The sequence below is a fragment of the Rhea americana genome, unplaced genomic scaffold (assembly GCF_003343005.1).
Source record: "Rhea americana isolate MKP2758 unplaced genomic scaffold, rheAme1 scaffold_114, whole genome shotgun sequence".
Taxonomy (NCBI): Eukaryota; Metazoa; Chordata; class Aves; order Rheiformes; family Rheidae; genus Rhea; species Rhea americana.
Window position 1 is genome coordinate 1092715 of NW_028185195.1, and position 16778 is coordinate 1109492.

Consider the following 16778-nt stretch of genomic DNA (forward strand, 5'->3'; position numbering starts at 1 on the left):
ATAACATTAATATTTTTATTCAGATTTTGGGTTTTGCTTAGGCAGAAGCAGGGCATGACTTGTAGCGATTTTTAGTTTTGTTTTTCTTTTAATTATGGACATTATCTTAAGGATGGGCACTTGAAAGAAGTCCAGTTTTCAAAAAATTTGGTTATTTCCAGAATGTGTATTTTGAAACCTCTCCTAGATATATAGAATATCAAGAAAAATATTTTATTGTTTTGAAATACTCTAAGTCAGCATAAAACTCTAGAGGTAACTGCACTATAATGGTGCTGTTTAGCAGCCAAGAACTGCTCATATTCTTATCGCAATTTACATGCCACACATTTAGAGATAACTGCAATACTTCATATCTAGCTTTCTAATCACATACTTTCATTAAAAAGCTATTTAATCATTACTTTCTATCAGTAAGAATCCACTTACATACTTCTTATATTGAAACAGCTCTAAAACTAGAATAAACTTCCTGCAATGTTTTCTTCATAGAAAACTGAACACAAGATTAAAGACATTTAAGTAAACAACACTTAAAAAATTTATCACTTGCCTCTGGAGGTGCTACTGGAAAAAGCAGTTTTTCCCCCTTCAGCAAACAAGACACGTGGCTGTAATAACCAATTAGGTCCGAGAGCGAAGCAAAACGACGTCCACCAATGTAATAATCTCCACACATGGCAATAATCCTGATCAAGGAGGTAGAAAAGTTGACAGAGGAAAAAGTTTTGCTATGATTTCTTTTTTCAAAGAAAGTTAGGATAATGTTGAGTTTTTAAAGCAGAACATCTACATTTAACAAAATTAGAGACTTTCACCAAAAATGCCAGGATTTTAGTTACACAGAAATACAGTAAAGGACATTTACTCTAAAAAATATCATTTTTAGGAAACAAAGTATCAGGCAGATTGTTTAGCAAAGGAAATTTCACCCATTTCTGGAAGGCCGCAATTGTCAAAGATCAAGTTTTGGTGGAAGTGGCACTTCCACCCTGTAGGATACAGTTGTCCATCTTTTATTTGCTTGAAATAATTTTAAGACTGCCACTCTTGAGGTTGACAGTGTTCTTGAATGCAGCATTTACCTTTTTAATAACTACCCCCCACCTTGGGCTCTGCAGTCAATAAATGAAATCAGGGCATGTCTCATCTCTGAAGAACAGTATCAACCAATAAATTAATTTCCTTTGGATACAGTTACACTTGCATGTACTTATGGATCTAAGAATGAAAGATATTTTAAGATTTGAAAATCTCATAAGGAATTCTTCCCTTGGGGAAATTATTAAAGATCACAATCTATCTGATATAATTATTATAGTGGGCATGAACCAATACTCAAGCTCCTGCTGTTGGTCACAATTAGCAGAAGTTATAATCAGACTATTAAAAAAACCCAACAGTTAAAAGTATTAACCTAGTTTAATTTTCTGCTACTGTTTGCTACACAGTAAGCAGTTCCCAAACAAGAATCAGCTCAGCTGAGAAGCTGGGACTGTTAGCTGAAACACAGCATGCTGCAAACATGAGTATACTTTTCTGTACTATTTTATCTGCACTGATGAGAACTACAAACTCATGTCAATGCAAAATCTGAATCACAATTCACGAAATGGCATATGCATTCAGGAACTTCCTACATCTGTAATGCAAATGAAACTATTTCTGTGCACATCTGGTACATACATTGGTATCCTGGTTAATTCCACTTTCAGAAGTTGACAAATTTGCATTAGTTTCTTGCTATCTAAAAGAGTCCTTTTTTTCTTTTTCTTTTTTTAAACACTGCTGAAGAGGCACTGGTCTTCCTGTTTGGGAAGATTATTGCTACACTGCAGCACATTACTTGTTKACTAACATTCAAGCTCTTCCCAGAATACATCTCACTTACACTAAAGGCAATAAGTTTATTAATATACATAAGTTGCTAATGGTAAAGTAATCCTAGTTACAATTTTGGATAAAGGACTATTTGTATTTAGAGCAACTAATTCTAGCACACACCAAAAGCTGTTTCTAGCAAACCCTCGGATTTTTAAATACATAACCTTTTTGTTTCTCCTTGTTATTTTTTTCTTGAAGTAAAGGAGAGCACCTAGCTAGAACTGTGCCATTTAAATATGTCCTGTGGGCTGCAGTGACTGAGGAAAAGATTCAAAACAATCTCCTCGGATGACTAATAAGAAATCTGCATGTTACTGTTATTCTGTTCACAACAGCTGAAGACGAACTTCTCCATTTTAATGTTGTTGGTTCCCTCACATTTTTGTTCTTTACCCCCTAAAGTGAATTTTAAGTAGCATGTTTTAAAAACAATTAAGCCCAATATAGCCTAAACCAATAAGCCTATACCACGTATGAACAAAAATGGTCAAAAATAGTCAATTACAATGATTGTTTTCTGTAGTATACTGTGTTCTAAAACCATAAACAAACAGTTTAGAATATTTTAAAATAAAACATTTAATTCTCACCTAAAATGATTGACATTTGTTTTACTAAGGAATGAAAGCACAAATGAACCTGGTCTCCGATCACTCTCTCGAATAAGGTAACTACCAGGTTTTCCTGCTTGCCGAAGACGTTCTTCTGCAATTGTTCKGTCAAGTTTTCCATGATACCACCTGAAAAAAATTAAAAAATTCCACATAAAAACAGTAGTTGAACAACCTGTGAAACTAAAGAAAGTTTTCAGTTAAAACTGATGTATTCAAAACATTTCAAATAAAATTTTCATATATTTGCATGTGCAATCTCTCTCAAGTTACTTTTTTCCAATGAACAGTACTCTTAGGAGCACACAATTTTTCAGATGACCTGCTTCCCCAAATAATTCACACTAGAGGAAAGCCCTTCAAATCATCCCAAGGGGGAAAGGCTCTGAATGACTAGCTTTTCTCTCCTCCCCTATTCACTTAAGCACTATCAGAGGTGATTGATCTAACTCAAAGACTGTTTTAAGCCTATTCAGTCTTCAGTTCAGGTCGAATTTTCCTAAAGTATAAATTGTGAAGTGAATTGTAATAACCTGTTTCTCAACTGACAAACAYAGATATCACAGTAGAAAGTCTGCAWCTAATCAAGATGACAGCGGCCACCAGGTGACAGTCTAGCTCCAAAGCAGTCTTCCCCAATCACAATGCGTAGCCTATCAATTAAAACCAAGCACAGATGCATGGCAAATCACTGACAGCAAAATATGACAAAAGAAGGCTTTAATCTGAAAGGGAAAGGTTAAACTCTCATCATTCAACCATTCCTTACTCTTAACTCAGTTTTCTTTTATTTACAAGAAAGGCTTTAGTCAGATCTCTTTCTACCCTAAACCATCAAGGACTAGACTCAAAAAAAAAAAAAAGCAGCAAATTGTTGTTCTCACCACCTATTAAAAGGGAAAACAGATACGCTCTTCGCAAAGCCACAGCATACTCCAGAGCTACATGTTGTAATAAATTATCATCCCTGCATCCATCTACTGATATGTTTAGACGCAGATTCAACCTTTAATTTCCACACTCCATAAAATACCAACTTCCATACAGCCAGTTTCATGCTCCAGAAATCATTGATGATTTCAGACTATTAATCAGTTTATTCTACTAGTTCATGTGTCTTGCAAGAGTCAAACATACATTCTAGAAGAGAAAGTGACCTTTTAGATTAATATAATCAAAGTAAAAAAATTACAAAAATTTACAGTTCAAAAATCTGAACAGCTGGACTGTTCATAAAATCATGCCAGAAACCATTCCTTTCTATATGTAATGGAAGTGAAAGTYTGTTTTGAAGGCTTCTACTAGAATGATAATCAGATAGACTATACAGATATACATCACATATACCAGCAGAAGAAGCATCAATGTATGTATTGTTCACAATAGCAAAGCTGTACCTCTTGCTACTATAGCTCTCTTTAGCTTCTCTTCCTCTTTCCGATCTAAGTTAGATAGATTAGTAAAAGTGCTGTGTTGTCTGTGTAACTGTATAATACTTGAGGCTCTTGCAGAGAAAGTACTGTTAGGAATGTCTCATCACATTCCAGAATATAGCTTTGCTGATAGAAACCTGTAGTTTAAGCATGGTCTCCAAAAAAGCAGATAACACTACCCTTGCCAGGAGAGTCCTATGGGAAATGAAACAAAAAAAAAATCAAGACTTTGCCTGTTCTGAGGTAGCTGGGATGAAATACTCTGCTCTAGAGCAGACAGAGTATGGCTTACAACCAGAATTTGTTCATTTGAAATAAACGTCATAACAACTGGGTTATTCGCTATTCTGCATAGACAGACTTTCACAAGTTAACCAGCTCCCCCGAGACCCGAGAAACCTTCCTGATCAAGAAATTCTCTGAAATCAACATTCCACAAAGCCTATTTTAAACAATGGCACCACTAAGCTTTTAGCTGTTCCAATTACCACCCGCTTGAGAAAAATAGTCTTAACTCTATTGAGACACACAGCAGCTTACAATGCCAAACTGAAAGGCATGCTTTAAAAACAGGGAAGGGAGAAGTGTTAATAAGGATGCAAAAAACTGAAAAAACTCTCTCTCTCTCTCTCTATATATATATATTAGGAAAAGAAAAAGGCAGTATTTTATTTTGCAAATAAAACCTCCAGCTTTTCTGCAAGGGGGCAATATTTCTTATAACAAGGGTCACTAATATACCACACACTCAGGTGCTCAAGTTTTAAGACAAGAAGTTCTTCTAAACAAACAAACAAAAAAATCCCTCCCTGCCAGTAACAGGCATACTGGTATACCCCACATGTTGCCGATTACCTCCTCTAATGCTGAACAGGCTATATTTACTTTCTCCTGCTTAAAGTTTTGTATTAAGCATAAGAGAAGATATTTATTACCAAGTAATGTATAAACACACTTAAACCATATATTTGTCCCCTTATTTCAGTGGAAGTTTGTTTTCTGAAATAGAAACATCTAGTTAATTTATAAGAGCAACTAAATTCAATGTCACTGAGCACATATTTCAAATGCTAAACAGCTGATAGAAAATACACCGTATTTTACAGTTTGCTATATATTAATGTAATACATAAGTTATTCTATCTCACTAGCTACAAAAATAAGTGTTAACACTGAATTTAACTACCAACTGATAGGAAACTAAGATACAAATTACAGTAGAGCATTGAGAGCAGAAAACAGCTCAAGTGATATCCTCAGGAAGCCTCTGCAGATAGCACACATCTTTAGAAAACAGGATACACACTGAAGTACAAGCCTTTAAGATATCAGTAGAGTAAGCAAAATGCTTTTCGGGAAACAACTGCATTTTTCCACAGAGTAGTTTCATCACTAGACAGAATAGCTTTATTCAAGCAATATACAGCAGAATATCATTGAAAGGTTTTATTTTTAAAACTGCACATCTTATGTATCACCCAGCTATCACCTGTTTCTAATATCATGGAATGATGCACTGTGTTTATTTCCACCATTATCTTCAAGTAGTTTGATTCTAAGTAGTAAAGAATATTTCACAAAATTACAGCTCTTAATCTCATTTAAGCATATTAAGTGATCAATTAAGAACTGATATTATCTACTCTTTTAAAAATACTTCTGTTTAGTAGTAGTTCTTTAACAAAAGGGGTTTTCTTTGGCTTCAAAATACATCCCTAAATGATTTTTTTGAATATCAATATACTGAGCACAAATTTATATAACTGAAAAATTAAGACTGTCAATATTGTATTATCCGTTATGAAGAAAAATCCATCCAATATTCCATGCTRCCTAAAGAAAGTAAAATAGAAATGACTAAACCACAAAGCAATCTCCAGAACCATCCCTAATTTCCATATCAAAATAATAAAAAGTGAAGAACATTCTCAAGGCCAGGCTATCTGAAATTTTGAGAATGTAAATTCCAGATGCTCTGACCATCTTTCAGCCAGGTATCTCAAGGAAGCTCAAGTTCAGGTGTTTCTACAAAAGTCTATCACAGTGATGCATCATGAACTACCTTCCCCTCTCTTAGAAGGCTCTATACTACTTAGAATTTTATAGATCAACAACTTTACTCTTGGGCAGACAGAACAGCTCTAATTTTAACGCATTCAGTTATCAATAATGCTTAACAAAACCTCTTGACCTGCATCAAATTGTTTCTGAAGAGCTGTAAAATGCAGTCCTACCTACAGTACACTACAGTACTAGTCTTATGAAGAGAAATAAGGTTTCCCCAGGAAGATAGCAAGTAAAATCCTGCCTGGTCATTCACAAATACAAAGTTGCCTCTCTTGCTCTGACTTTTAGGAATTGTATGCATTCAAAATAGACTAACACACTACCACTTAGATTTATACCACTCATCATCGCCAAAAAGAAGATCCCTACCGTTTCCAGTTAGTTATCTGTGATTTCTTACATAATCCTAGCTAGAAATACATTTGAAAAGTTAATATTGGAAATACAAAAGTAAGTGATGATATTCCACCATTTTCAGTGTTTTAAGCAAGTATTACTAAATACTACTGTGAATCACACTGTATCCTGACATTACAACAGCTGTTACTAGATGCATTGAAATTGTAAACACTCTTCCAAAAGAAGTGATCCAGCTATAAAATACCTTACTAATTGTAGATCATAGTTTAGGTAGCTGCTTTCATGACTGGCTGTTTAACTGTTATTGTAACTAATTAGCAACTCATATTGCACTTTTAATTCTAAGAGAATATCAACGATAGACTTCCATGCTTCACAAGCCAATCAGATGCTCTGCAAAAAAACACTTCCATCTGTCAGTTTAAATCAAAAGCAGCATATTCAGAACTCCAACCCTATTTATCACAACCTTAATTACAGTAAACAAACAGAATGCAGACACAACTACAACACCATAAACAATTTTGATTCTGTGCATTGAGAGATATACAAAAGCAACATACAGCTGCATAGGAGAACCTTCCTGACACTTCAGCCACTTCTGTGGCTGAGAGCCATAAGCCAGGTCATGAACCTTGTGAAATGAGCTGCACAGGAGTTCAAGCTGTTATTTCTAGCCTGCAAACAAGAGCTCCTTAGTTTTCCACTGCTCTGCTGAGGAAGGTGGGTACCAGCAAACCAGTCACGCCAGCCTCAGCAGGCCCAGCCAGCACACTTCCGACTGTGAGCAGGAATGCAGTTACACTGCAGGCCTTTAGCAAGCTCACGATACAATTACAGGACACTTGGCCCCAGTCTGGAAGCACCAGAGGTTCATGAAACACACCGGCTGTACCCAAAGAGGTAGCAGATAGTGGATTTACTATCTGGAAGGAGGCAGAGGCAACTGTGTCATATCAAGCGGTTCCACTAAGTTTTTATTTACATATTTCCTTTTTACACATTGGAAAAGCAAATATTATAAAGATTCATTGTTCCACTAAAGCATTTTCCTTTACAGTAGGCAGCAATTTTAACTTAGGAATACAATAGGCCAGGGAGGAAAGGATAAAGAAAAAGCAATGGAGGGAAACAAGTGTTTTCCAGCAGCTTAGAAATGTTGATAACAGTTTGCAGACCTCCCTACTTCCTTCTAGAAATAAATTATAGTGCACAAAAGAAAAAAAATCCATCATCAAATGTCATACTCATTTTACTCAAAGCTCTTCTCCTTAGCCATATCTGTCTGCTTCAGTGAAGCTCAACAGAAGAATGGAGAGCTGTCAGGAGACATGGTCAGAGCACTCTACCTAGCAATTCACAATCACCACTTCCACACTTTTCACACAGTGCAGATTCTCGTTATCACTTCTTGAGACTATGTGAGCTCTACTCCGATTAGAAGGAAAAGGGAACAAATATATGATTACCTTTAAACTAGGAAAACTTCAAGTGACATGCAGAAATCTCAAGTACATCTTCAAGAAGACAGAGGAGAAAAAAGAAATCCTGTATCTTTATCTGTTCCTTTTTATTCTGTCAACATCCAACCTCCTCTCAAGATTTCCCTTTCTGATAAACAGCAAAAGACACGATGCTCATATTTATTCTTTGAGTATCATTTTAGCCCTTCTAGTTTCTCTCAGCGTAAAATGTTAGCTACATTTTAAGTCTTATCAAATTATTCCTTTTAACATCCTGTCCCCGTCTTCATTAGATTTACAAAGATACTGTGCAAGACTGTGTTGCTTTCTGTATGCCTGTCATTTGCAACAATTAATTTAAGGTAAGTTTCACTTGGGCTTAACCGAACTCATTGCCTCCCTCCATCTTGCTTGCTATACCATTCGCTAGTTATCAGTTGTTGACCAGGTATTTGCAGCTCTCGACATCACAACTCCTGCCAGAAAAAGCTGTGCAAACATATACTACCTTCTACATCGGATGCATACTGTAAGATAGTGAAGCAAGAGTTCACACTAACCTGAAACTGAACAGGGGGACAGGACCAAAAAGGCCAAGTAAGAGTCTTTTGTGTGGTAAGCATGAAATTAAGAGTGTTTCGTACTCTCCTGGGATATCKTTTTTTATATATTTTTTGGATCCCTAAACATCTAAGTGGATGCACAAAGCAAATGAAAGCCTAATGAAGAATAAGTCTRTTTTTCTCAGTTACTTGCTTCAAACACATTAGGAACAGTAACAGTATGAAGAAAAGCAGATTAGGAATGAGCCAACTAAAAATGGAGAGTCACTTATATAGGCATTCCTCAGTACACCAGCCGTGCCAAGTCATTATCTGTGGGAGTTACACAAACTACCAAAAGAAATCATTAAAACACTTCCAGTAGAACTTACACCAGCTGTGGACCGAACAACCAAAAAAATAAATTTTAATAAAAAGACCAAACAAGGATGAAAAGGTGAGATTAGCTTACTCAAAAGGTAATATATTAAAATAATTTTTATTAAAGGAAGCAAGATTCTACAAGTTTCAACAGTTTTAAGGACAAATAATAAGCTTTAAAACAGATGTAGAGACATGCTAATATAATACAAAACTTAGCAACTCAAAAAATTTCTTCCAATCCAAAACAATATCGATTGCTATCTCATTTTTTTTAAAATCATCGATAAATAGATGAAATAGAGCTAAATAGGTTGAAAAATAGCTCTCAAGACTGTCTACATATTCTTACCGAAAGCTCAGCTTAGGAAATGAATTCTGGAACTCATTAAAGTTTTCGGCAAGAAGCATCCCATTCTTACATGTTTCATTCTTGTGCCCTCAGGTCAAAGATATGCCTTTATCTATTTGAACTAGGAATAATGCTCCTAAGGAAACATTATTACTACTGTTGTGCAAATCAGCAGATTTTCTTTGGCAATAGTTAAGAAATTTCTAAAATGTTTTTGCCTTGTCTGCCATTAATTTCATTAGAAGTACCAGCAGCTCCCTAATTTTCCTCTTCCTCTTTGCACCCCATCCCTTCCTACTGCCAGCCTTCTTGGACCTCCTCCTCATCCTTTTACTGTTTTACTCACTAGACCAGCTTTGCTCATCAGAAGCAAAACGCTCATTCAAGCGACTGAAAAAATAGGAAGCCTCAACCTCTCCAGTACTGAACCTCACCTCATATCAGTCTCTCCTTTCACCTCCTGGTCAGCAGCACACCTCCAGATTAGAGCCCAAACCAACCAAGTGCAGATTTTTATCATGTGCTCCACTCTCCCCTCACCCTTCAAGCCAGAGTGCGACACTAATGAAGTCCCTCTCACCAGTGGAGAAGAGCTGCCCTAATGAGAAAACCCCAGAAGTTAGAGCTTAAACACTAAAAATCAAAGACAGAAATAATGCCTAAATTGACATTAGAATCAAYGCCTCCCCCAGAGAATAGAATCAATAGGAAAGAAAGGGGGGGGGGGAAGAGAGATTACCCATGGAGTGCGATGCATTATACACACTGAATCCATGTGTGCAACATAAAAAGAAACCTGTAAACTATCCAACTGGCAATGCTTGTTTTGAACAACTTGCAAACTAACAATTCTATTGTGTGTATATAAACTCTTCCTAGACTTGAATATAAGATGAGGTGATTATCCATCCAGAAGCACAATGCAATAAGCAAAATCTCTGTAATAAAGACATTTCTTGAGCTTTCCTTTGATTGACAAGGAGAAAAACAACCCAAAAAAAAAAAACCCACAAAAAATTCCATAAATGCTCCAGAAACACAAAGAGCTTTGTAAGGAAGGAGAAAACTAAAAAAAAAAGAAAGAAAGATGTAGAATTTTGAATTTAGCTATAGCTTAAACAAGATAACACAATCCCTTCCTTAACCTTGCAGATGACACAGGTACTCTAGCTTGCACCTTGTAGGTATCCAATGTTATTTACTCTACTAAAAGATAGAGATGCAGAATAAGGATTGATTTATTATTCCTCTTAAACTGCACTGAACTGCTCTCTACATAGGACTTAAYTATAAAGTAACCTTATAAATCCTAATAAGCAAGCCATAGGTAGAATGTCCTTTGGTGTGTGTACTGCTGAAGGTGAAAATCTATATAAATATGCATCATTTTACAGAAAACAAGTGAACTTAAAATAAAAAATAACCACCCACAAAACTAGAGATCAAACTTTTTTAAAAAAATGCCTACACAAATCTACATAGAATCACTATATGACTCCTGAGCTGATTATTAAATGTTGGCTAAATCTAGATRTATCATTAACCTCATGGTTTCTGCAAACTACTCCAGAAAAGAAAGCAAGGTACTCTCCAACAAGCTCATAAAAGAAACCCCTGTCCAAGTGTCTGTAAGTAGATATTAACAAGAGAAAAATCATATACCTGCTCCTGTCGAGCCAACAACAGGATTCCTTAACAGCGAACTAAGATTTTAAGCATTCCCATGTGGTTGCATCCTCAGTTCTTTTAAATTGAATTACATGACTAAAAGCTCTCAATATTAATAAAGACACTCCTATCTGAAGCAACTTTACACTGAGATAAAACCCTCCAAAATATGAAGAGCCCACAACCAAAAGATTTGATTCTATGCGAAAAAGGTTTTGCCAGAAGCTGCTGAAAACGTTGAAAACTTAAGATTTAGATGAGAATGAATTTCTTAGAACCTGGTTTCTTAGACTCATGAAAACCAGCCTCCCCACCTATCAGAACATGACATCAAGTGTTTCGGAAATCCGAGTACTCCTTCCCTCAAACACTACTGGCGCTTATAAGCTTATTTAGAAACACTGGCTTAGTATACTAATAGAAACATAAAACCCCACATTACAAAGTGATGAAATRTATCAGTAACACTGCTAGCTACCTTAGAAAGAAAGAAGAAAGGTAAATTCTTGAGTTTTTAACATCAGCAAATTCAGAAGAGTAAAAAAACCTAACTACTCATTTACCCACCTCAGAGTTTCTTGCACTTCCTTTTAAAGCCTTTGCAATTAGCTACCGCCCCGATATGATTCCAGACTACAAGTGACAAGTTTCAGTAAATAGGTTCCCTAATAACAATCCTCAACTATAAATAGTGTATTTATAAATACACAAAATGGAATTTATAGACAGATGCATGCAAGAACAGAAACCTTCTTCTGTTCCACAGTGATAGAGTAGATGTTTTGCACAAAAATAAGAAAAACTTGTTAAGACTACCTGCAAATATATAAAACAGTAGGGGAAGATCTGTCAAGCACTGGTAACATTTTATTGGTGCTGATCATATTCTAGAGGAACACAGAAAATACAGGTTTCTGTTCCACCGCGATGCTTCTAGACAACACAAGGGCGATGTTAAGATACCTTCTTCTTCCTCTGATTGTGCCAACCARTGAGATAGTTATCAAGATATCTTTTTTTCCTAGATATCTTTTTTAAAGAAATGAAGAAAAGGGGGAAACTGCAGAACTACTGCAGGAATCATAATAATTCATGGCTGAATGAACAGATGGGCTTCTACACTGAAGACACCTGTGCCACCTAACAGGAAAATTTGTGTTCCTCCCCACACTCCAGCCACCAAAAAAGGTGAATAAATACAGCATGACATTATGCTTCTCAATAGAACAGGCCAGTAGATGAAGTGCCTAAGTCACAGATGGAAGTTCTTGGAGACAATATACAATACAAAATAAAAACTTGATAAAGTACAGGCCAAGAGTCTCTGTTAATTAGAAATACTGACAAAAATATTGTAAATCCCTCTCCAAGCTTTCCCCAGCATCAAATGCTGTTCTACTTTTGTTTTTCTTAATCTGAAACTTCCACTAATATAAGTACCTAGGACATTCAGTCTACTTACTCCTTCTACTTCCTATATAGGGTTACATACAATTTTGTTCTGCTGCTCCTAACTACAAAAACCAAAACTAGATTTATAAACAACTATTTTGTAAGTACATAAATCATAAAATCTATACAATAAATACATGAACCATCAACTTCAGAGAAATAAGGTGCTTCCCTTCACCTTCCCCCCACACTTAGGAAACAAGCCACTGGCAAAGAAATTATCTAAAAAGCTTTGTTTTTATTGCTTACACAGAATCCAGCAAAACACGGCAATCCTCAGTGTGCAGCTCAACACACATTTATTCATCAGTACTGAGTACAGGATTCAACAATTACTGTAAAACTATACACTTTCAGAAAAAAAATCCTTTTCATTCTAGCTTCTGAAAGGAACAGCTGCTGCAGAACTCTAGACTTCCTACCTCTGGCAAACTCATCTGCAGAAACAAGAACTTCACGCTGCATTCAGAGAGGAAAAAGTATTCCACATTCATTCAATCCCCCTTTATTTAATATTTCTTTACCCTGCTCTCCATCTTCAGCTCTTTTTCTCACTGGTATGGTGCCCCAACAGATACCGTGAGTGGCAATACAAATATATCTGCTTTGAGTAAGATGTTGTTTTAACAAGACAGTATTTTGACAACCTATTTCATTCCGTAAGATTGATAGCTTTCAATTTTGACTGATTACTACTTCAACCTGATAATCACTGCTTAAAAAACACCATACAAAAATGTGAAATTTCATTGTAATGTACTGGAACAGCTTCTGCCATCTTAATCTAAGATCTACGCTAATCCTGTCAATTTAAGATTTTTAGTTAAATACATAAATAGCTATGCAATTCCACATATTACTGCTTTACTACTAAATTAAGTAGCATTCATTCACTAATTTTGAAGACCTTGCCATAATACCCTTTTGGACTGTCATCAACCCTTGTCAATGAGCTTTGCAGATGGGGTAGAAAGGGTAGAAAAGAAGAAAAAAAGATCAAGTCAAACAGAGAATCACCCACTCTATTCCCTAACATCCTATGCCTTCCACACATCATTAAGCTACAGCATAAACACGCTACTTATACACTCCTGAGAAGCAAAACCACCATACACACCAGACGAGCCTCAAGTCAGTTCGATACAGAATCACAGAAAACAGAAATCAACTTTGGCATTTTGATTTTTTTTTTTTTTTGACTAAAGAGAATCTGTTAAATACTGACAATCTCTTCCTACTCCTAGAAAATTAAAGAAAACATATTAAGAGAAGACACATTCCACTTTTCCTTAGGTGCTTGGAAAAGAGAAGAGGAAATTAAGTATATTAGGTGGTTGCTAACGAAGACCAACACATCCTGACTCTGAAAAAACTATATTTACAGCATCCTGATGGGAAGTGCAGAACTTGCATTTGCTTCACTTCCCATCTCTTCAGGTTAGTTACTAGGAAAATTATTATGCCAGCTACAGGGTATTTAAAAACTCATTTATACAAAAGCTTCGCCTATGAGAATTTATTGCCTACAACTTGCAATCTAGGAATTCACTCAGGTTTGAGATTTTATTTCTCTTTTTTTTTTTTTAAAAAAAAAAAAGATTTGCAAAATCTGAGTTAGGAAATAGAAAAGTAATAAAGCTGTATCTACGTTTCTATAGAAAGCTCTATTTCATTTTATATGCAATGGTCAAATTTCAGATTAGAGTATGAACTAGAAAACACTAGCAGCATCTTTTATCAAATAGTTTTGTTTGGAGTCAATAATCACAAATTCAGGAAGTCCTGAAATGTGTCCAAGGGAAGGCAAAGAAGCCCTAGTGAGTAGTTACTGTTATCGAAGAAATAATGCCTTTTCATCTTTATCCATATGTCTTTAACACATAAAGCAGAGCCAGGAGTGAAGAGTCATACCAATTTTTTGATGCATACATTTAGATATGATAAACAAGACAAAGAAACAATCATTTGATAGAATCATAGAATTGTCCATCAAGCACACCATGTGTGCTTCCTATAAAAACTGAATGAATTAGGAGGAAGTGGGAAAGGGTGGAGCTGCCAGTCGTACTTAAACAAATGAAATAGCAGTTTTGTAATCACATTCAAYCAGAGAAATTTAATCTAGGTTTAAATTACAGATCTAATAACTGTTCTTAAAGACTTAAAGACTACACTTTTCCTTATAATTTTAAGATGATAGATAATATTGCTCTTTGTTTTGGTAATAAATCAACAATTCAATGCCATAAAAGCAGATGGTATGACTACAAAGAAAGGACATTTTCAAAATAAAACAGCAGGACTGAAAGGATACAATTTACTATCAACATATGGTGAATTTAAATGACTTAACCAAGAATGGTAAAATCTGATTTTGTATAAAATAGACACATGGCAGAGGAAAAAGCTTTCTGATTATTTTTAATTGGTCAGCCTACCATTTCTGTGAAAGAGTCACAAAAAAAAAAGGATAAAATTACAAAGAAAATCAACCTTGAAGTAAATGGAGGTAAAAATTTCTAAACCAGTTTTTCTAATAAATTTTATTTCTTGAATTTTTTATACAAAGAACCTTCAAGAGTAAAATATTCAACTACACAGCTTATGCCCTGGTCCTGCCAGGACTTCAACATCCCCTTTAATAAGGTGAGTAACCTTACTGATCAATACAAAAATCAGGGCCTTTGCAGTCTTCCCGAGGATGTACTTCTCATCAGAAATTTAATATCCTGTTATAAAAATTAAAAATCATGTTAGCATGAGTTACAGTACAATATTCTGACAGAACAATCTGCTTAGATTTGTATAAGTGGTAAAGTCTATTTAGTATCAAATAGGTAATTATTCATAAATAATTACCCCAAATTACTACCCCACTTTCAAAAAATATTTTCAGGGAAAAAAATTACTTACTCTTGGAGAAACATCATAACCAGTACTAACAGAAAAAGCAGTTTGATCTTTCAGAGAGAAAACCAGACTAGAATTTTGTGTCTTACTTTATAAGCAATATTGAAGAAGTAACTTCATCTTTATATGCTTCTACTTCCCTCCTCATCCTTTGTCTAACTGCCCAGTTATATTTCTAGTTCCTCAGGGAAATGTAGAAATTCAAGACTATTCAAACACTGTTTTCACAGAACAGAGTCTCCATCTTTACAACCTTCCCCCAAAATAAATCATGAAATTAAAAGTGGAAACGACTACTACAAAGTCTGTCAAGGTGAGAGAGATTAATCAAAAAAAAGAATATTACAGATTATGTCTGCCATAGAACTGCAGTAGCTCCCGAAATATTGGAAGTAACTCAAACATCAGAGTTAACTTTTGCATTATTTCAGGTAGGACACGTGCAAATGAACCTGAATTCAGATGGGTTTCAGACAGACTTTCAGACCTTACACCTTGGGTACATCTGCAATCCTGTATCTTGAAGCCCTAAATTATCCATTACACTTACTGTAACTTCAGGAATAATATATTTGTAGATACCAGCATAAGCAATACAAGCCTTTGAAACAATTTCATTTTGGGGAAAATAAGGTATCTGCTCGAGGGCTATTTTCTGTCCTAATACAATCCTTGCAACTGCTTTATGTAAACCTACAGACTTCCTACAGTTAGTTCATTGTTAAATCCAAAGGTTGTGTTTAGAGTACTCACTAATTACATGAACTCTATATAACATTATCTGATCTTATATTTCAAAAATATAAACACAGAATTACTCTGCCTCTAGTGCAAGATTCTTCATATTACAAGTACTGGAGGAATCTCGATTAACCTAGAAGAAGGGTAAGTATAAAATCTTACTGACAATTTATAGGTTCTTTTTTTCCAACTATCTCTTCTCTCTAAACATAGCCCAATTAAAAATAGCTTTCTTTAAAGCCATTTGAGCAGCAAAGCAGCAAAAGTCAGGCATTATTTACAAAAATACTCTCTTTACTAACACTTTAACATACAGAAATAGTTATATCCGCTTTAAATTCATGCCTCAAGACTGCCTGAATAAAGAAGTGCATGCTACATTAGCTGTGTTTGTATGTGAAGTGCAAAAGCTAAACGCCAGTTCATTTTTCTTAATAAAGGAGTAATATAAAATTGCACAGCATACGGTTAAAAAAAGCTAACACTTTAGCTGGTTTAGCTTTTAAAAAGCAATGCGCGTTACTCCTCTGAGAAAGATTACTGCCCTACCAGAGACGAAAAGAGCTTCCCCAACAGGTAGGTTCATCGCGGGGAGGATAACCCCGCTCTCCCCGGCAGTCTGCAGCACGGTTAGCAGAGCAACTTGCCGAAGCTGGCTCCGCTAGCCCGGGGCAAACCAGGGGCTGACCCTCGCCACGGTCCGCAGGCGGCACCGCGCTCGGAGCCAGCGGCTCGGCGCCGGCGGGGGCGCTGCTACTCACTGGTTCGTGGGGGGCGCGTTGAGCGGGATGGCCACCTCCTCCTCCTCGTACTCCGGCCCGTCCAGCGAGTCGCCTTCGTCCACGGTCCCCAGCGCGCCGGCCAACGGCGGCGGCGGCGGCAGCGGCGGGAAGGCGGCGGCGCCGGGCTCGGGC

The 16778-nt window shown here is 36.1% G+C and overlaps 1 protein-coding gene across 1 annotated transcript in view; it reads right to left on the bottom strand.

The window, feature by feature from the left end:
- RASA1 (RAS p21 protein activator 1) overlaps window positions 1–16777 on the bottom strand; it is a gene marked incomplete at its 5' end in the record, with an annotated part of 60467 nt that extends 43690 nt beyond the window's left edge. Inside the window, 3 exons of the mRNA XM_085316909.1 lie at window positions 554–689; window positions 2475–2624; window positions 16626–16777. Of these exons, the coding sequence (XP_085173035.1) occupies window positions 554–689; window positions 2475–2624; window positions 16626–16777 (438 nt within the window). The remainder of the gene's footprint in view (window positions 1–553; window positions 690–2474; window positions 2625–16625) is intronic.
- Window position 16778: the final 1 nt, after the last annotated feature.